Source organism: Hetaerina americana, unplaced genomic scaffold (genome assembly GCF_022747635.1).
Source record: "Hetaerina americana unplaced genomic scaffold, ioHetAmer1.1.p SCAF_7, whole genome shotgun sequence".
NCBI classification, from domain to species: Eukaryota; Metazoa; Arthropoda; class Insecta; order Odonata; family Calopterygidae; genus Hetaerina; species Hetaerina americana.
In genome coordinates this window covers 27,581,255-27,604,001 of record NW_027287316.1, presented here as the reverse complement: position 1 = coordinate 27,604,001, position 22,747 = coordinate 27,581,255, and the positions used below count along the sequence as shown (strand labels likewise).

General features: G+C 38.6%; 1 protein-coding gene across 1 annotated transcript; it reads left to right on the top strand.

Moving 5' to 3' along the window:
* Positions 1 to 3,771: 3,771 nt before the first annotated feature.
* Positions 3,772 to 20,212, top strand: LOC139696285 (uncharacterized). The gene is made up of 9 exons (XM_071594982.1): positions 3,772 to 4,145; positions 6,974 to 7,126; positions 8,168 to 8,281; positions 10,048 to 10,213; positions 12,170 to 12,375; positions 13,681 to 13,918; positions 15,183 to 15,300; positions 16,978 to 17,148; positions 18,852 to 20,212. The coding sequence occupies exons 1-9, from the start codon at positions 4,064 to 4,066 to the stop codon at positions 19,080 to 19,082; spliced, it is 1,479 nt and encodes a 492-aa protein (XP_071451083.1). The 5' UTR covers positions 3,772 to 4,063; the 3' UTR covers positions 19,083 to 20,212.
* The last annotated feature ends 2,535 nt before the right edge of the window (positions 20,213 to 22,747 follow it).

Genomic DNA, 22,747 nt, shown 5'->3' with positions numbered 1-22,747 from the left:
TCACTTGCCGATGACGTTCAACTTCAAACATTTACACTCGAAAAAATGTCATGAAAAGACGATGGGGAGAAAAAGACACGGTCTTGAGGTAAGGCTATCTGTAGAAGGAATTACATCTAGTGAAAATATCGAAATCGGACCCAGTATTACCTGCGTGCCACCGTAATTCAGAATTAAAAGGTTTAATCAAACGTATACTATTAAATTTACTTTCGTTTGACATATTCAGTCATCCCCATTTTATTCCCAGACTTAATGGAAACATTGAAAGCATTTCTTCGCGTGAATGAGGGCATGCCTGCAATTCCTTTTTGAAGTAAGTTAAGCTATTGAGATAATGCGAGAACATTGGTGGCATATGAGCTGACCTTTTATATATATTTGAAGAGAGTTTTCTTCATCAATACTATTGCCAAATTTTTTAAAAAGTTTCAATTATGACTTGACTATTATATCTATTTAAGGCATATATAGAATGCTACTATCTTTGATTATTTAGAAAATGATTCACTATAATTAAGCAAGTGGTAGTTAGTGGTTAAATCAGGTGCGCAGACAGCTAAGGTCATATTGCACCGCTGCTATTTATTTTCAAACAATTAATAAACCATCATACATTCCAACTGATGTGAATTGATTTTTCCATGGCTTGCCTCATTAATTATTACGCGGCATTCCATTCCGAGACAAATATTTTACAATAAATATGATTCATCTAAATATATGTATTGGGGAAGGATAGGAGGATAGAGAGTGTGACTGAAATGTTAAAAACGCTGGGCTGGGAACCTTTACAAAGTCGAAGAAAAATAAGCAGACATTATGGAATGTTCCGCATTCTGAAGGGAGATAAAGCTTGGGCAGAACTAAGGAAAGAGGCGTGAAATCCAAATTTTACAGGGAGGAATGAGAATCACAAATTCAAGGTAAAATACCGGGCACAAATAACAAATAAAAAAATTAATTCTCAATAAAACAATTGTTGATTGGCACAATTTACCTGCAAAACCATTCGAGTCCTTCCTTAATAGGGCAAGTACTTTTTAGAAAAGATGTAAGCAATTAACACAATAATTTGATTGATGTGTTGTGCAAAATTTTCTGCAATAGCTTAGTTTTGATTTTTGCTTGTTGATTGGGAGACTGATGTTAATGATATGGGGATTTTCTTTTTTTTTGTGTTAGAGATTGGTGTTTTGAAGTTTTCTTTAAGTGTATTAAGTCAATTTGTCCTTTTCACTGCTTAATATTCCCTTGATCTTATGTATGTCATCTGACCTTCCATACCTACTGTGCGGGCCTGTAATATATCTTTTCCCTGTGCATATTTTGAATGAGAAAGCATTGAAGCACTGGGGCTATACGAGATGGGTTTTTTGAATTTGCGATAAATCAGTACAATATCGACCCCACCTCTATGTGCTGATGTCGATATTGCAAATGAATATAAATATTTTTTTAAAACTATTTAGTTCTCTAAAGACAGAAAATCAAAATTTTTTATTGGATTCATTTATTTTTTATCAGAATTAGTGTATTTAATGCCTGCTGTATTCACTGCTTTTCCGTTAAGTATTAAGATAACGATTACAAATCTTTTTCATGGATGTTAAGATAAAAAGAGGTTCGGTTTTGTAAATTTACATACTATTATTGTATTAATGCATGGTCGTATAAATTAAATAATTGTTTATATAATTTCTTAAATATTTACGGGTTTATCACAGCGTGAACTATGAGAGATACAGGAATATTGGTATCGAAATAGAAATTCAAAAGCTAAAAAACTCCACAGAATGAGCATTAAGGGCATACAGTATTTCAAATAAATAAAGAATTAATTTTGGCCAACGTATATCGTTTTCAAACAACTTTGTGCTGCTAAAAAAGATATGGGAAATCAAATTACCACAATGTGACCCATTCCCATCTTATCCGACATTCTAAACCTAAAAGGCGGTATATAGTAGCTCTCCCATGACTAGCACAGTCGAGATTTTGATAAATGGCAATCAATTTTCGTCGCGAATCATATAGTCTCGCTCCCGCGTAGTATTACCTTGACAAGTGCGTAAGATTCAAAATTTTAGTCCCACTTCATTATCTTTGAATCAATTGCAATAGACGAGAAGTATATTCTTTTAACATTCCTTTTTGATGATTAGTGTTCAGGTAGAGCCAATACAAATAGTGGCAGGCGTGAATTACAACAATGATAATTATATGATGATAATAATTACAATGAATAATGAGGCGTTACAATTTCTCTGTCTAGTATTTTTTTTCAAACAATTCATCCATCAGTTTCTAGTATGGATGAGCATCTAAAGGTGGATGGTGACATGTTACGTTATATTAACTCTCTAATAAAAAAATGTGTAAATATATGTCGCTGACACAAACGACGCGAGCGTAAATCCTAAGGACTAAGGACATTTTACAGAATTCCTGTATATCGTAGGCAACCCTTGATATCTTCAATAGTAATACCATATGTTCGTACTGCTCGTATAATTGGATTAGCGGACCTACTTATGGCCCTCGCCTGCAAGCGCTCCTGGGAAGAACTAGTTCTCGAGCTAAGGTCAGATCAAAACGTTCTTGTCCCATCTGGACAAATGGACAGGTCTCGAAGTGATCTGATTTAAGTTGCAGAAACTCATCACTGTTATTAATAAACGTTACATTTTCGTTGTAAATCAGGGCTTTGGTCTATCTAAGAATATGGGCTCAGTTAGTAGCGTCTTAAAACGTAATCCAGATTTGAACTCTGTTGACCATTCTGTCCGAAGCAAAAGTTTTCGTTACTCTTAGTCTACAACACTGTATGTCGCGCTTATTTGAAATAATGTGGCACCCCAGCAGGTTAAAGTAACTTCGGCGAATGTTTTCAAGTGGGATTGTCCATAATCCTTCACATCTTGGGGTCACTTCATTTACTTGAACACCTCGTCACCTCCATCAGCAGTAATCATGTTTTCCCCCCTGTTGCACGATACATTTTCCTTAATAATTCAACCGGGCCGATTGCATACAAGTCGTCGACGAGTATTTCCTTCCCGTCTAAGAGCAAAGAGCGAATGCACGCTGGCGAGAACGGGGGTGAGGGACGGGGAGAGGTTGCGCGAAAGATGATCGTCGTAATATCTCTTCCACCCTCTTCCCCATCCCCTTCCAGCCCGACACCCTCCCCCTTGGGGCCAAGACGCTCAAGAACCCGGGGTTGAAACAAAAGGGTGTCAAAAACGCTTACTCACGACTCGGTGCGCAACTTAAGTCGGGAGATGGGGGTGGGCCGCCCGCACGCGACAATGGGAACGGGTGGGTGAGGGGAAACGGGACTCGCCGTTTCTCTCGAGTGCGGCCAACCGGTTAAGGGTGAGTGGGGTTTGTTTGGAGGAAAGGTGTAAGAAGACTTGCCGCCACGCAGAGCGCAACCCCCCCCCTCCCACCCCCTAAGCGTAGGGTCTACTACTCAACAGCATGGTTCAGAAGAAAAGTCGCGAGCGTGAATGAGAAGGGGTGAGGTGAGGACTCAAGGCGCCAAGGAAAATGACATGAGATACGCGTGACGATGTCATTCAAGGCCTCCCTCACACACAAACACGGCCCCGTTTTCACTCTGAAATAAAAAAGTTCATTTCGGTTTTTTTTCATCTCGAAACGACGCCACCGAAGAGATGAGAATAGGGCGGGAGGAGAGAGGGGAGGGGGGAAGGGATCTTTATAAAAAGGGTAACACCCTAAGGGGTACGAACGAAGTTTCTCCTCGACCCGAGTTCCAGCAGTGTGGGTGGGAAAAGGTGGAGGAAACGGTGAAGGGAGAAAAGGTATCCAAAATCTGGAAAATTCCAGGGGAACGCTTCACCAACTTAAAATCTTCGTTCGACGTCCGGAATTGGGGGCTCTTTTTTTCTCTCTCTCTCTCTTGAACTTAAAAAGGTAAAGGGGTAGATTTTGCATCCTCAATAGTACACAGATAGGTCAGACGCTGTCTAAATTCGTCGGAGGAAGACGGAAAAGGCGGGAAAAGTTGGAGGAAGGAACTTTGCGGGAGGAAAGGATGTCCATCTACGGTACCGGGCAGGCGACGAAGCGCCAGAAGCGGGAGACGAGAAACTTTGACGCCAATGAATTCTTCCCAGGTGAGTGCCGTCCCTTACGCTTCGGGGAGTCAAGAGAAAAGGGCAGGTGTACGTGGAGCCTAGCGAGGGCGAGATATTAAAGAAATGCACGTGTTCCACAAGAGCCAAGTGCACTACTATTCAAACATTTCTGAGAAAGGCCTCCGTTGGAATGGCATAAAAAGAACAAATATGTAGATATTTCTTATTCTTAATATTTCGACCTTCTGATGCATTTATTGTTTGTATCGGCGTCTTTCGCACGAGTGCAAATAGTATTCGCGGTTTTGCAGATATCGGTATCCGTGCACTGCTCTACCCATTCACGTGCACTTCTTAAGGAAAAACAGATATATGCCCATTAAAAATACGTTCAAATTAGAAATATTTAAATCGAGTTCAAGGTCGCAGTCAATCCTAATTGCTCGTTAGAATAATTCGACTTTCCAAATGAAGGGGGCTGCCGCACTTCGTAAATAGCTTCGCATACCTGACCAAATACTTGCTCAAATTTCATTATACCTTTGAAGATGAATTTCTATACTGCTGGCCATCTCAAGTTCATATAGAATATGCTGGAAAGCAATGCCATTTTCTCAAAGAAATTTTATGAAAGAAGAAATTCGATTCATGTTGATAAATTTATAACAAGTTTTATCCTGCATCGTGGAAAAAAATTGCAGTCCAAATAATTTTTCTAAAAAGTCTGTTTTTATCTTCGAGGACACACATTAAGTTTTTAATCTTCATTTCAAGGTAGTAATAATGAGGCCATAAATGACTTCATTATTGATTATTGGTATTGTACAGTGTGGAAAAATGATTATCGAAGTAAGATGATATTCATATATTGGAGGGTTTTGCATTGTGTGCGTGACGAAGGATGGAAAAGGTGAAGAGAACCGAAAGTAAAACAAACGAGAAAGTACTAGGCATGATGAGGAAGAAGAAATGATTGTTAAGGAGAAATCAAAAGAGGGCAAGAATGATGGATTCGGGGCGTTTGGATTGGCGATGGGATGTTGCAGACTGATAGAGGGGAGAACGTTTGGCAAATGAGGAAGAATAACGGTAGGATAGGTACGTTGGATGGAACAAAGGGGGGAAAGAAGTACTCTTGATAGTGAGTGCATCGACCACACCACTCGAGTTAACTTCGCAGGTACATACGGAAAGGCATGGTTATAGGCGGAGGAAGCGCGAAGTGCCTATGTCAAAAGGGGCATATCTCCCACCTTCAATAGAGGGGCGTTAATGCCATATTTCCGTGTTATGGTCTAATTTTCCATTCGGTTCTTTCCCACCAGATTGCCTAATTCACAAATCTGGCGGAAACCAACAAACTTGTGACCTATTCGTGATGGCGCTGAATGAGTCCCTCGCTCAGTCAGCTTCACAGTCCTGCATCGTTCTAATCAGGGTGAGTCCATCCTGCGTATTTGGAGAAGTGACGAAAAGCTAAGGTCACGCACTTCAATGTACGAAAAACCGTCTCATCCTGGATTCGCCAAGGGTATTATTATGTGAGAATAGCTCTGAAATCACCGCACAACCGAATAATAGAGAGCATCAGGTAGGAACTTTAAGAATAAGGGGGAAAAAGGTTTGTTTAAAAGGGGAATTACTGCTTCCTTACTATAATGCTCTGGTCTTTAATCAGACAAGAGGAAAGAGAAATTGTGTTTACTCTGTCCGGCAGTTATCTCCGTGAGGAGTGGAAAGTTTGAAATGTTTCGTTAGATATACAAAAAAAACTCCACCAATACATTTTCAAAATTATGAATATAGCCTGGGTCTTCCCAACTCATATGCCGGATTTTCTAACGGCTATTTAACGATTTGACCATGACGACCACGACAACGATCGACCACGACGAAACCATTTTGCTGGATTCCTGAATCTATTTTTTTCAGATACGAGCCCAGAATTACACGGAGTGCAGTAAAGGAGAAAAAAAATATTATTATAGTGATCATTCCTTCAGTTATTAAGATCGTAATATTAACCTGAAAGCTTCCACGGGTGCTTATTGAAGGGATATACCAACTAATAGGTAATTATCATCATCGGGAATCAAATCGTACACATCGTAATAATCTTAGGGTTTCAAGTGGTTCCCAACCCAAGGTACCTAATAGCGATGTGATGCTTCCTGAATTCCACTAATTGACAATGTCCCAATTACCTGCATACAGACGCAAAGTTTTATTTTAAAGACATGGCACGTAATACATTGTGTTTTCTCCGTGCTAAGCTCAAATTGGTTAAGTATTTCAATAATTTTCATGTTCAGGGACGTTCAAAGCAATCGCTCTTAGTGTGTGAGCACCGAGAAGTACTTTGCTAAGCGGATTGAATTAAAATCGACCATCCGGCATTCCACTAATATCTGTGTATATTAATTTCCTTAATAAAGACAATCGACTTCTAGCTGATTAGTCAGTAAGTAAGAATGTCATCTTAACTTGTGTTATGTCAAGTCTCACACCTCATATTTCCGTCTGGGTTATCTCCGAGGCCGACTTTTCTGACACATGGAGGCACAACGCGGAGATTGATTTAAGAAAATAATCAAAGAAAACGTGTGAATTCATGACATGTGAAAGCATGTAAAATAATGCAATCCAAGAGATCTGATGATAAATCAGGACATAACAGCGGAATAAAACATTAACAGGCCTTTAAAAAAAAACGTCATAAACGAAGGTGGAACAGGCTAAAACTCTAATCCTTGGAGTGGATAAGATTTATAATCGAAGTGCAAACCTCTCTGTATCCCTCTAATCCCTAGTGGACAGCTGATACGCAATGACTGTGACAATCTGACCTCCCAGGCGTTTCATTACAGGCCTAAACCGAGTGGAGTACAGACCGGATGCGGGGCCTGATGAGACTCTCTTCTACCGCTACTACGGCGGGGCCAACGAGAGGGTCCATGGTCGCACCATGGAGGAGTGGATGCGCCCGGCCGTTTCATTCCCTCATGCCTTCCGCAGCACAGGTGCGCCTCAACCATTCATGACAACAAATCTGATGCTCTCTGCACATCACCTTCACTCTAGTAGTATTTTCCATATTTTAAACGTTATGTAGCACTTAATAATAATCTATACATTAATAAATTTTACGAATATCCTATTTCCTTGCTGGAAATAATCAAAATTAAACGTCAATCCTGAGAAAATTATCAATGAACAACACACTATTTTCAAAGCTGTACTTTCTCATAATAAAATAACAAATTCTAGGAAAATATAAGGATATTCTCGATCGAGATTTCTCTTTTAACTAAGGGTATACTCCCTCTAAAATTCTCTTGTCCCTGTTCCTAAATGCGGAAAAGATGATTATGTAGCTTAGGGTAATCACAAGTAAAAAGTATACAAGTAATTTGTAATTTTTATGGGTTTACTTGTAATGGGCAAGAATTAATTTGCTGAGTAAACCATGAAATAAGAAAAATTCTTTCAAAATAAAAGAGGGTTGGACATATGTAATTGGTAAATTTGTCTTCAAATTTTACCTTTAAATGAAGTTTTGATTTAATCTTTTTCATTTACATTTATTTTTGAGTCGATGTTGGCCAAAAACTTTTCACACTTAATAGAAAAACTGTGAGGTCAATTTCTTGATACGTTTTTTGTGTCAGGCCTGCTATAAAGGCATGCTACTATCAGAGAACGTAAGCTTCCACGCACTGAGATCAGTATGCCTCGCCTATTTACTGTACTGAAAAGTGAAAGTTTTATGTTACCAAGTAAAGTTCTATAGTGCGAAAAATTGCCTTAAAATTTTTATCCCTTTGAGATAATTTCCTAACGCGATCATTTTTGGATAATTAATGAAGACGGAGGATTAATATTATGAAAAGAGCTTCCACCAAATCTTTTATATCATATTTTATAAATCTCACAATATACTCATTAAAAAAATACTTGTTCAATCATGGCTCAGGACCTTTTACGATCTTCCAACGTCAAGATATAACCGAAATTTGGCCCAAACCAATCTTATCTTACCCAAATCACTGCAATCCATTCAGGGGCTGATGCTTTTGGACAACAAACATTTCAGCGCCCCTGGGATGACGGCACCAATTCAATGGAAAACTACAAACGAAGACTTCGAGCGGCCTTCGAGTTCTACACCAAACTGGGTAATTGAAATTTGATTGTTTTAATTGATGGAAAAGATTTTTGAAAAATTATGAGAAAAATTTCTCGTATAACCCCGCATTGCTAGTCTGGCAAAAAAATATTTGGAACCAACAAATCTCATTACGAACGCTCATATTCCATCTCATTACCCGTTCTTTTATAATGAACGGATTCCATAATGATTCGAACTCTTGCGGCATCATCACGAAAAAATAAGAAATAGTAAGAATAGTACACGATCATGGTTCGGTTTTTTGTATATTTTAAGAAATAAGTTCATATCTGTTCATTCAATATGTGACCTTATTCCCAAGTTAGTTGGTATTCACTGAGAAATTGATGCTCGTCAAGTTTATGCATGCAAATTAATTTATTTACCTTGCTTCCTGTTAAATTCGTAAATTACGTGAAAAAAGAAACTACCAGTATTTTATTAGTTTGGATCGACATGACTTTAAGTAATCCATTGAAATTTTCCTTCACAAATAAATTTACAAAAACTTTAAAAGTTATTTCCATGTGCATTCGTCACACAGAGAGTATGCACCTGGAATCGACAGAACGAAAATATATTTTGAAGAACATAAGTGAAACACGTTACCTGGACACGCTGACGCACAGTTTCGACGATGTAATGCTTCCTTTAAAGAAAATGTGTCATCGTAAAATTTGAAACCTCTCTTCCGACTGGTTGCAAACAACAGAAAGATGCCCAGTGAAAAATCAAAATGGTGTCTTTAAACATCGTCCTCAAATTCACAGCCCATGTGACCGAATATATTTCATTTTTTATTTCCCTGTTTTCATCTCTTGACGGGTTAAAACGGCTGTTTAAGTAAACAAAATGGTACGAATGACAAAATAATCAAAAAGGAACGTACATCAATGAAAAATAATGCATCCAATTATAAAGTGTGCAATGTTTTATCACAAAATAAATGATCTTTTAGGAAGTGTAAATAAATCTCCCTACGGGATGCAGAAAAACAAAAAATCTCTTAATGGGATATTTTTTAAAATGGCAAGACACCTAAAACTTGACTTATGTTAATTTGATCACATAAATGATTCGGGATATTAGCGGCATCATTCATCCCTATCTTCCAATTAGCGTTCGTTACAATTATTCACTTAAATATGATGCGAAAATATTCTGCATTCATATCTGATTAGTGCAGTGTACTCTTCACTGTACAGGTACATTAACACGTTTGCCATATTACCGTCTGAATTATCCATAATAATATCAATTATCATCTCATTTCATTCACATATCTTCATAATTACGTAATTAAATAAGTTAGTTCAATTCCCTATTCAGCCGACATCTATGCATGACGTTTCAGAGTTGATCACTCCTTAAAATCATATTACTTTAAATACAGAACGGATGACGAGTACACAAAATATTTTGCTATCGCAATAATTTCGGCACAATGGTTTCTCCTCTGCACAGAGGTACTACAAGGTTTAAGTGGAGGGAATAATTAATCTCTAGTTCCCTCTAAGGAAGCAGTAAAAAAGACAAATATTATTTTAAGAGGTCACGGAAGCATGATAATGATGGCCGTACCTCTGTTACACAAAACAGCTGTCAGGCCGCAACTTAACGTTTCCGCCCAGTATGTATATATGTACAATACATAATGACAAGTTTATATCTACGAATGTTTATTTCGCTAATATTCTCAATGAATTTTTTCACAGATTACTTCCTTGAAAACCTCACCCCAACCTCAATTCTATCTCTCTTTTGTCTCCACAGGGACCAAATACTGGACTCTGTACGACAGAGACCTATGTCCGGAGGGCGACACTCCGGAAGATACCGGACGCAACATGGACGAGGCCATTGAATTGGTCACGGAACTGCAGCAGCGCACGGGGATCAGGCCCCTTTGGCTAGGAGTCGACCTCTTCTCCCACCCGAGGTGAGGCGAGGTCAGCACGCCTCTCGCGCAATACCGGTCGAGCTCTCAAAGCAAGGGCCGTTAGGAGGCTTAAGCCGTAATTTTGTAATGTATTTAATTTAGGAATGGGTTAGGATTTCTTTCACGCAGCGTCATTAAAAGGAAGAGGAACGATAAAATGGGTGATGTACTCGTCCCAAATCACGTTGCATTGCAGTCAAATAACGTACGTTTTCGTGCTCGAACATATTCAAGCCATGTTGTCTGCTAGCAGTGATAGACGACTAACCATTAGTTAGATTATATTTTGATAAAACTGTGCTCAAGAGTTCTTCATTTTGAAACCACTCTAATTTCATAAAAAAATCGCATTATCTCTCATAATGGGACTCAATATTGCACACGTTAAGCATTTATAAACATAACCCATGTTGGGACGCACAGTCGAGTTCTAGTATCCTTATTTCTCAACTTCAAAAACTCTACAATATCATGCGAGCAAAAATGGAGAAGAATACACATAGAAAAATATCGCAGTTGATACATATTAATTATCAAGTTCCCAAGTATGACAAGACGCGCAAGACTTACCCAGCTAAGTTTCTCGAAAAGATAAAACGTTTAAATCCTCAAAAAACAGTTGCTAATCCCTTCCAAAATCAGATAGAGTGTTAAATTTGTATCAGTTTCAATATTATGATACCCATTCCGCTCGCCTGCTAGGTATAACTGATGATCTCGGCAAATAAGTGGGACAAGATTCTTTTCCGGAGTGCGTATTTGATATTTCCTGCGGGTGTTTCGCTCTTTATTATCCTACATTTATGAAAAAATTTTAAATTCAAAGTGAGCATTAAAGCAGATTTGGAAATGGACAAAATGTGAAGGATCAAGTATTTACATACCTCTCGCGCTTTCGGTCAGGAAGGCGGGGGGAATTCCTGAATTCAGTCGGTTCATTGAGAATATTCGTTACACCACGACAAGCTACGGTAGGATATACGCACAATGATCTCTGCCTGAATCATACGCAACGCGATTGTCCGCAATGGGCCGAGAATCGTGAAATGGACGTCGCAGCCGATATCAAACTTCCTAATTTGATTTTTCATAGCTCTTACATTGATCGTAAACATTTGACCACTAACTGAAAGTGGCGTAAGTCATGGGAGCATAGACTTGAACCTTATACAGTCAATAATGACGTTTGCTGCAGCAAATACCGTCAATCAAGTTTTCCAAGAAATTGAACGGTATGATCGGAAATACGACATTGCAGAATGAGGAAAACGAATTCGAAGGGCTACCGAACCACCAGATTTACAATCTGGATTTCTAGGTGTTTATTCTTGGAAGCTGTAGAACGACGCTCGCGAAAGGAAATGCTCACTATGTAAGTCTTGCATAGCGGCCTTTTATATCATTCCCACCCATTTCTGGAGTAAAATATTCAAGATTTGCTCACCATTTCCAATTTATTTTCTGAACATTTTCGAAATGACAACGTTTCACACACTGTGAGAACTATTCCTTTTACCTGGAGAAATTTTTACGCTGCACGTTCCCGCAATTTGAAAACAAATAATGCCTTTGTAACAAAACTGACTCATATTCACATACATGCATTAAACAGTGTTTTTTTTAATCTCCCGGCGTATTCAGTAGCTCACCCGCCCCGGAGATCCTAATAAGACACTCCTGACTTGCCACCAGGTGTTCCCAGGGCCGAACCATCGGACACATAACACCCATAACCAGGGCAGAACCCGAACCAGCGACCTTTGGGTTCGTAAGCGACTTCTTGCCCCGTCTGATTAACCAGATGGGCTCAAATGCACTCATGATTTTTCACACCCTCAATGTTTCGCTCCAGCCCATGACACTCTGGAGATGGTTCTAGGCTTCCACGACCCGATCCCTTGTTGACCTCATCCCTCGACTCACGCGATCGTTTCACTTTCTCCGCCGGCACCACAGGTACGTCCACGGGGCGGGTACGAGCCCGGAGGCGGGTGTGGTGGCAATGGCCGGCGCGCAGGTGAGGCGCGGCTTGGAGGCCGCGCACCGCCTCGGAGCGGAGGCCTTCCTCTTCCCGGCAGCCCGCGAAGGCTTCCCCTCCATCCTCCACTCGGACATCCAGCGGGAGATGAGGAATTACGCCCGATTCCTACGGATGGCAGCGGGTAAGCAAGCCTCCATTGGCACTGAACGATCCCCGGTTCACAGACTCGCCAACACTCAGAGTCATTAGACCTCGAGCTGCTATAAACCTCACTCAACCATTTAAGTGCCAAGCTCGCAGTGAGCGAGGACAAATTTTCCCAAAAATGCCACAAGCGTCGCTCTAGGTGACTTTTTTTGATGGCTGTAAATATAAATAACAATTGAATCATTATTTGTATGCTTAATTCACTTTTTTTGTACTCAATCATGTAAGATTTATCAACTTTCTGCTATATTAATTTAATAATAAAGTTTAATATTTGTCATAAATTCTACATCTCTCTTCATAATAACCTGGCATTGTTTTGCACGAAATTAAGCAATTACGCAGGGTACTCAAAGGGTTAGCGTTTGCTCTAACGCCGGCGATTATAATTGGTTGTTATAGAACCAAATTTTTAACTCATTCGCTCATGTACTCCTATGTTGAGTGAGTGAGCCGCCTGAAAAACTTCCTCTATTTAACTTGGCCAAGCAATGCCATATGTCTTTTGAAAAAGTTATTTAAAACTTATTTTAACGGTGAATCACTACACTGTAGACTCAATTCGTAATAAAACAATGCACCAAAAAGAAACAGGCATTGTTTTTCCACCAAAATATCTAAAATATATTGTGATTTTAATTCTATTTTATGGGTCATCAAATTCTTGAAATCTAGTATAAAGTATTGGATTGCTCGCACGCATATATATGTATATATCTATCTATCTATATAAATATAATAATTATATGTATATATATAATTATATGTATTATATATATACAACACACACATATCGGGTGTTTCAACATTAGCTGAACATGTCAAATTTGACCAGATTATCACGTCTTGGCTTAGGCTTAACGTCTACACAAAAAAGAGCTGTATATATTTTAATAAATGGGTACTCAAAAAGTGGGTAGCACAAACTTTTATGCATTGTTCTTGTTCACGATACTGTTCCTCGACTTCACGCTGTACACAGTTGAATTAAGAAGTGAACCCTAAAACTATTGTTCTTTCAGCTCTTTTGCGTTAAGTAAGGCAACAAACGTTTACTTTTCAAATAATCACATAACGTTTATGGTAAGGCATGGAAATACCTTCTTATTGCTATGATTTAAACTGCATTTAATCCTTCCAAAAATGCCGGTACAGATACCCGAAATTACGTCGGTTCACATCGGCTTGAGAAAGCAACACTCTTATCGTATAAGTGTTCAAATTTCTGTTAATTCACTGCAAAAACGCTAATCGAATGAAATTCTATGGAACTCTCTAGAATACAAGGATAAGCTGGGTTTCCGGGGCCAACTGCTGCTGGCCCCGACTCTACCCGAGGGTCCTCCCTGTGGGTCCGGCGGTTGGGCTAAAGGTGGCACCGGCTTCGGGGGAGGAGCCGGCGGTCGGAGCTACCTCTACGACGCCATGAGCACCCTCTGCTTCCTCAAGCACCATGGCCTGGAACGCCACTTTAAGCTTAGCGTCCACCTGGGGAACGACATCCACATCTCATCCGCGTGAGTTACTTTAACGCGACCCCTCATCTCTTGAAGGAGGCCAGAGTTCACCTCGTAGTGGCACTTGTCTCTCCGCGGTTAGCCTCTCCGCATCTCGGGATTCATGTACAAGCTGGCATTGAATAACTATTACAATAACATTTAATAAGAGGAGCGATAATGTATAGGAGTTTAGACTGTCTTGATGGCTAATGTTTTGCATCTCAAAGAAATTATATTAAGTACAAATGGCATGATGCCCTGATTTTAAAAAATGCCGTATTATATAATATATTTTGAATCAATTCATTCACCAAGGGCACAAACGGAAGAAGGTTTTTTTTCAAAAAATAATGTTGTAAGATTTAAAAAGCCAGGCATCTTACCTACGCTTGCACGGCTATTTCGCTCCATAATATTTAACCTTCCATGCTCACATAACCACGATTCTCGTATTAATTCTGATTTCCAATTGTAAGCAATTTAAGCGTGGCTGATGTTACTGGGAGGAGAAACCTGCCTTCCTGTGAAGAGATACAAGTGATTGAGCGAGATGTTTTCCAAAATGTCCCGAACAGGAACTATTTTGCATCAATTGGATATTAGTTCATGGAAAGCCTGTAGAAATCATCCCTTTTATATTACCCTAATGAAAGTTGTAGGTTTGACCTAACGAGATCTTCCGACAAAAAATCTGTAGGGAGCTTAACTGCTTCATTTATACGGCATCATTCAGATAATTTTTATTTTACCACATCGCAGCTTAGCATTTATTAAGAATTTAGCCTCGAAAATTTTATAAATCCTAAGCGCTCAACATTTTCCATAACAATCAGGATTTTTAGAGTTTCAAGGTTAAATTGCCCTTATTCGGGTCTCCCTTATTTTAATGTTCTGGCAAACATGTTTTGCGAATGCGTAACTGTGGAGCTAGCAATCAATTAATGCAATTTACTTGGAGTAGGGATGGATGGCGAGACGAATTTCATTCGTTCAGTATATCAAACTGGTAAAAATTTCTTATGTGACTAGGATATCTAAACTCCCGATTTTTCCTAGGCATGTCCTGCTGTGATTATAAGCATGTATGTTTTGTGAAGTAAATATGTAAACGTGATCATAGAACACCCTCTATTTAAGATCAAAAATGCTCTTGTCCAAAATAATTAAATGAATTTGGACAAAACGGACCATATCAATAGACGAACTTTGGGATAAAGGTATTTTTCGGCCGCTCAAACATTTTCAATTCTAATATTCACTCCATTTTTTTCATTTCCATTAGATTTGGAATCCTGGGATCCGTGGACACTTACAGCCCTGCCGAAGATGGAATTTACCATGACCCATCTGTGATTGACTTACGGGAGGCAACACTTGCAATGAAGACATTATTGGAGCAGGTATCAGTGGCTGACACTCGAATTAAATTTATTTTGAATAAGTCCTTCATTAGAACTTTCTCTCCCTGAGAGTAAGTCGGTAGTAAAGGGATGTTTAGCAGCAATTTATTTTAGAGTTTTGACAATAAAAAGATAATAAAAGAGTATTTTGAACTATTAACCGGATATATATATATAAATATATATATATATATATATATATATATATATATATATATATATATATATATATATATATATATATATATATATATATATATATATACACATATATATATATACATATATATACACATATATATACATATATATACATATATATATATATATATATATATATATATATATATATATATATATATATATATATATACCACGAAATCCCTCCAAACGGTGAACAAATACTCATTTACATTGAAATAGATACAAGGAAAAGGGATAGGAACACCCATAAAGGACGAACACAGGAGAAGTGGGGAAGGCGGAATCAGGCAGATCACGAGTGAAAAAATATTTCCTAGACCGGGATTTGTGCTCCGGATCTTTCCACTTGCCGGGCGGAGGCTCTCTACCACTTGAGCTATCCAGGAAACGTAATTTACACTGAGATCTGCGATGCTTTATGCAACCAAGTGCCCAGATTCTGATCTGCCTGATTCCGCCTTCCCCACTTCTCCTGTGTTCGTCCTTTATGTGTGTTCCTATCCCTTTTCCTTATATCTATTTCTATAAATATATATTTATATATCGATATATCGATGATGTAGAGGCACTTACGAGAGCAATAATTTTAGTTTCTGACAGACAATCAAGAAGAGCCTGCCTTCACTTATTTTATGTAGTTACATTGGTGTTAAACAGGTGCCACTTTCAACAACGGCGACCCCCAAAAACAATTTAAAGACTAATTTCTCAAACAAGGAATTGTAAAAATTACGTAAATATTTTCCAAAATCTAATTATGAATTGAATAGCTAAGATTTACAAACAACCCCAGATCCGCGAGAACAAATCTCCTTACATTGTATTTTCGGAACTAATTTAGCACACATTAAAATACCTGAACACATTATTAACATCAAGAACTGGTTCCGAAGAAAAGAGTTCAATTATGCCTTGAACAGTAAAAGTGCATTAATATTTGAATTGACTAATTAGCATTACTTTTCCAAACCTGTGAAAGGTAACCAAACGCCTTATACGTCTGTAAATTCACCCCAATACAATTAATTATATACTTCAATTCAATTTATAGTTACACATGTGAATCCACAGCACATTTTTGGGTAATTGTGAGGTCACTAATCAATAATCCCTAATAATTCCACGAACCCCGAATAATCTCCACTGAAACTAAGCAACAAGATTAGGCTGATAGCATGATATATCATGAACAGCATTGAGAACCACGATTTAACCATTTATTCCATGGATACTGGTTAATTTAGTCTCATTAATCAATAATTACTGACGAGGAACTTAATAAAATGCGGCAGAGAAACAGGACTGGACAGGTTTTAATTGCTGGTTTTATCGTAATGCCTGAATACTCAAAACGGATACGAGTTCACTAGGGGACTTGATTAGCCTTGAGTGTTGGGGTAACCGGGAATTTAACGGGTACTGGTATATAACTCTGAATTGTGCAATGACATCTCCTTCAATTACTGCAATTAGGGTGGATTATCTTCTGGTGGTGGCCTGAATGTCGTCGCAGCGCCACATCGCCAGTCCCTGGAGCTTCGGGATCTCTTTGTGGCTCACATCAGCCGAATTGACTCCTTCGCCCGAGCTCTCAAAGCTGCCTCTCGCATGTTGACAGATGGAGTATTCGCCAGGAACATTCAGGTAATCAACGCAAAGAACGGGTAAACATCCATGTTTTCTGCAACCAGAATCACTTCCGCTGTTTCCTTGCTTGATTATAATCTAAGTGAATCAAATATGATACATGCACATACTACCCCACAAGCCGCCGCAAAGGCGTGTGGTGTTAGGTCACCACCTGTAAATAGGAAAAATACCACATGCAAAAACAACACATACATGCAAAACTATACCCAAAGTGACGCACACTCTCATGCAAAAATCCCTTCATCCCACACGCATGCAAACACAAAAAACCATAAACCAACAAGCAATTGCACCCCAGGATGCAGCACGAAATCCATCCAACAACATGCAAGCCAGTATGAAAATTAAGAAGGCGAAATTCCACTACCACATCAACATGCAGCATAAAACGCTCTCCTCCCCAAGGACAAAGGTAGGGAATGTGACCCAACACTGCTGGTAGCGGGAGGGCCCCCCCGCGGAGAGGGACGAGGAGGGTTGGAAGGGGAAAGTTACGGACGGACGGACAAAGCAATACTGTTAAGAGCACTAGATTATTTCATGGTATTCTAATGCGGTCATGCAGGAAGGGTTTTGACAACAACGCACACGAAGTTAGCGAAATTGCATGCAAATGAGTATACCTAATTAATCCCCTGACGCTGAGGATGACAAATGGAATTTTTGTTATCTATAACCCTACACTTGCTATCCTGTATCGTCCGTGGGAAGGAGTCCCTCATTCCATGATAATGCTCCTGATCGAAGCTATATTTTGGAGACTCTGAAATGAATTATGGGAGTAATCATGCGCGTCTCATCACGCGCGGTTAAATTTAGTTCTCATAATTTTCCACCGGAAGTTGAATTAACACTCAGTGGAATTAGCAAAGCTGCATTTTTTTTCTTTATGCAATGAACAAGTTCTACTAAGTCAAGACAGAAATGACCAATTTTATTCCCAAAGGAAATCAATTGAAGCACTCGGATATACGCCCACGTGTATAGTTTTCCCTACATTCTTTCGAACAAAAACAATCTCTTAATTAAATTTTTACGCGGCTTATCCATTAACCAGAATGGAACTATATCAGCACGCTTGCTTTAAACTGGACATCAAAAAATGAACAAAGATTTTTCTCATTTTAAAATCAATGAATTTCACGAAGAAAAAAACTATCATTTGATTTTCTGGCAAGATTAACGGCCGAGTGTAAAATAGGAAAGAAAATACGTGCATTCAATTCTTTTAATATTTTATTTATTTATTACACATTAACACGAAAACAGCACTTTGGCCTTTACATCGGCATTCTAACAATGATAAACACCTACGTCACTAACTAAACAACTATAAAAACAATCACAAACACCTATGTTACAAAGCATAAACCTACCTTGATTCGAACCCGCGACCTCTAGATTAGAGGTCGAGGGCGTTACCCCACCGCCACCGACGCGAAACACCATAGTAAAACGACTCGAAATCATTCGCAACTGAAGAACTTTTTTAACTTTAATGTAGTTTATCGTAAGCATGAACTTAGCGTACATAAATTACAGGGGAGTAAATCAAAAATTAGTGTTATAAATTAGTGCTATGTAGACAGATAGATACATGGCGGTGATAGCCAATTTGTTATGATAATATCGGAAGAGGAATTGAGTACTCAAATTTCTAACCTTTTAGAGAAATTATTCCCTCTTTTTCTCCTCAGCAACGCTACCTCAGCTTCCACAGTGGCTTCGGTAGCCGCATGTCCGGAGGGATGTCCCCGACAGCAGTGGGGGCGACAGGCGCGGCGGCGACATCCCCCGGAGCGGCGGTTGCTGTCGAGGCCAGCCCGGGTCTCGAGGAGTGTGACGAGTACGTCCGTAAGCACGGAGAGCCCACGCAAACTTCAGCTCGCCACGAGCACTGGGAGGCGACCTTAGCACATTACCTGTGAACCGCGGGGCAAAGGAACAAGAAACGGACGGCGGTCCAAAAACCACAAAAAATTTCCGAGGAAATATTAACGGGAGAGGCAGCAGGAAAACGTTTGCCTAAGATATCCTCCCCGAATCCCTTCACATTTCCTATTATTAAAGAAAAAAAATGAGAGCATACGAAAAAAACCTGTTTACATGTTGGTACTTTGAATTTGCTCAAAACAAATGGGCTCGCTCAATTAATTTGTTTACGAGAAGAATTGGTAAATATCAAAATAAAAACACCATTGCATTTGTTTCATTTCAGTTTCACGCATTAGGACAGTGCTTTTATACTAAGATCCGACCACTTATAAGAGACGAACTCGCTTTAAGATCGACGCGTATAGCCCATTTGACGTTCAATTGATGCCTCTGGCGTCATTCGGCTCACGCCGCAGTTCAACCCTTTTCACTGAAATGGGTCTGAGCAGTGACACGTGGAGCCAACCGGATGACGTCAGATGCATCCCAACTCAGCGTTACCATTTCGGTATCTTCATATCAGTTTTTTTCTCATGAAACTTGAGGACGTAGAGGAACTTCTTTCATGAAAGTATATTTTTCGGTTACATGCGCGTTATTTCCAGATAAGATTTGTAAATGAACGACCTCATCTGAGGCTCGTTATTTTGATTTCCAACACAGTAGCATCACTTTCGTCGAAGTAACTGCACTATGGCATATCACGGCAATACACTACCAAACTGATTGGTTCCAAGAACACATAAAATACTTCGTGGGAGAAAAATAAACTACTTCCTTGATCATTAATCTTTTGTTTCTGTTAGATCTTTCCATCAGCATTCATAAACTGAAAGATTTTCTTTGTTTCAAACAGTACATCTAACGCTGCCAATATATGAACGAATGGCAAGTTTACAGCCTTTTGTGAAGAGAATCACTTTCTCGGCCATTCCGTTACTGCAGCTAATTATTAAATATGTGAGTTTCTGTACAGTGAAAATATATACCGTAGAAGAACTTAGTTCCTGTATTTAAAATGCAATGATGTCGACATTGGTTCAAGCTTCAACTGTTATTGCTTCCGCTGCTTTCTTGGCCGAAATTGTAAACTCTTTTGGATTAAACTGGCTTCTCAGCAAAATGAATGTTCTTTTATTTCTTGCCTGGTTCCTTTCATAGGCTTTTAGATACGCCAGCATAGCTTCTAGAAAAATCGTTGTGCTTCTAATAATCGTGAAGATATTTTAGCAGGATGGTGACCAACGGAAGGTAAGGATATACTCTTTAGAGAGGAGACTTTGATAGCTCACGCCTAAATTTTAGAAGTGCAAATTGGGGTCCTGATTTAGCTTTCGAAAACTTTCAGATTCTAATTATATCCTGCCTCACATCCCTCTCAACCTAGTGAAGGGTCACGCTAAAAGCAAGTTAATTGACAAGTTTGACTTCTAATTCATAATTACCATTTAATTGCTTCAATACGCAAACCATCCCAGTAAACCAAATAGCTTCAGCACTAATATGTTTCCTTATCAATATTTATTTACCTGTAGATACCAAACTCTTTGTTATTTTTTTTATTTTCTAGGTTTTGATAAGAATCGCTGAAAATGCTGAAATTCATTTGGACAGAAATATACTGTTTCTGAATTTTACAAAGGACACTGGGAAAAGTATAACTTAATGTCTATTTAAAAAAAACTGTTGTCGTAGATAATAACTGCAAATAAAAATTAAACAAAAATGAATAAGGAAAACTTTGGAGAAAATCAGCAAAAATTTGTTCATTTTATGTGTGATGATTATTATAAAATACCACTGTAAACTGAGAGTATATTATTTCCAATTATTTCGTATTTAAATCACTAAAAAGACTGTATTCGAATCTGTCACCAATATCGTGCGGCTTGTTAATTAATTAAACTTAGATAACGCATATATCACAGTACCCGGTTACCACAATACGGGCAAGAGAGCGAGGCTGAAGGAGGATATATATATATATATATATATATATATATATATATATATATATATATATATATATATATATATATACAACACTTTTTGAAAGTCTCACGGACGTGAATAATAATGTATAACACTTAGCACTAGTGGACACAGACAAAAACACAGAAACACACAAAATAGTGAGTCTCTTTTTTGTGTGTTTCTGTGTTTTTGTCTGTGTCCACTAGTGCTAAGTGTTATACATTTTATATATATATATATATATATATATATATATATATTTATATACATATTAATTTATACATGTATATGCATGTACAGGTATGTATATATGTACCTGTATGTACGTGTATGTATATATACATGTATCTGCATGTGCATACATATATATACATATACACACACGTCTATTTTTTTGCATTGGTAGCAATACATCTATGTCCAAACATGAGTATATATATACATGGTTCATGGTTCGTTGGTACCTTAACTCCCTCCGCCACATATCCTTTATTACATTTACGGGGGGATCGAGATGGTGCCAGGGCTAACATACTGGCTTCCCACCCAGAGGGCCCGGGTTCAAATCCCGGCGGTGTTGAATAGTTTTCAGTGGTCTCTCGATCCCTACTTGAGGTGCTTTGTGGAGGGCACTTTGAGTGAGTAAACCGTCCGTCGGATGGGACTTTAAGCTGCGGACCCCTTGGTACCTTTTGTAAAGAGTAGGCTAATGCCGATGCTGGGTTTCTCTCCACCCTTCATCCTTTCCTGTCCATCCCCTATGGCGCAAATGACCTCAGTAGTCGGTCGCCTCCCATAAATACTACTACCACCACCACCGAAGGAATATTTTACATATGTATGTGATAACATAAATTCAATTTTTCCAATTATGCAAAGAATTTACACTGTAGACTTAGATAAGTAGTACGTGGTGTTTCAAAGAATATCAGCATGGCCGAGACAGCAATTGAAGATAAAAGGTAGTTACAGACCGAAAAGTAGTCGCGATATTTAGGGTGCATCGACCGCAAAGGTCATTTTGCACCACTGTCAAATCGTTCAACAACTGACACTCTATTTAATACATAAGAATATACATACAAAAATAGAAATATATACTTTAAATCTAAAGCTTATGACAAAATATTAGAGCTATTTTGTGTTCAATAGGCCAAACTCCATTTAAAAATTTCAAACTGGGCTAAGTAATTCTGGGTCACCCCGTAAAATATTACCCAAATCTCCCATTATTGTAGAAAGTATATGGTGCAGTATACATTTGAGAGACGACTGAACAAGATACCTCAATTGCTTACATGAAAATGGAAAAATCAGGGAAGTGTGCAGTCATCAAATACTTTTATTTAAAAGGCCTAACACCACTTTAAATTAAAGAAGAACTGAATTCCACAAAGAAAGACTTCTCAATCATATTCAACGGTTAAACAGTAAGTTTCTGAATTTAAGAAAGGTCACACAAGCACTCCTAACAAACCACGTTCAGGACGTTGAGGTAACAACTTACGAAATAATTGAAAAGAATCATAAAATGGTAATAGAGGACCACAGATTAAAATAGCCGAGGCTACTAGGATGTCAACTGAATTTGTATGCAATATTTTGTATAAAAATTTGGGCATGGAGAAGCTCTGTGTAAGGTGGGTGTCGTGTTTCCTTAAGCACTATCAAAAATTGACCTGGA

Bases quoted from the DNA above. Each gene is read 5' to 3' on its own strand.
- LOC139696285 (XM_071594982.1), top strand. From the start codon at position 4,064: ATGTCCATCTACGGTACCGGGCAGGCGACGAAGCGCCAGAAGCGGGAG. The intron at 13,919-15,182 runs GTGAGTTACTTT...CATTTCCATTAG, and splicing joins GACATCCACATCTCATCCGC to ATTTGGAATCCTGGGATCCG. The intron at 15,301-16,977 runs GTATCAGTGGCT...TACTGCAATTAG, and splicing joins TGAAGACATTATTGGAGCAG to GGTGGATTATCTTCTGGTGG.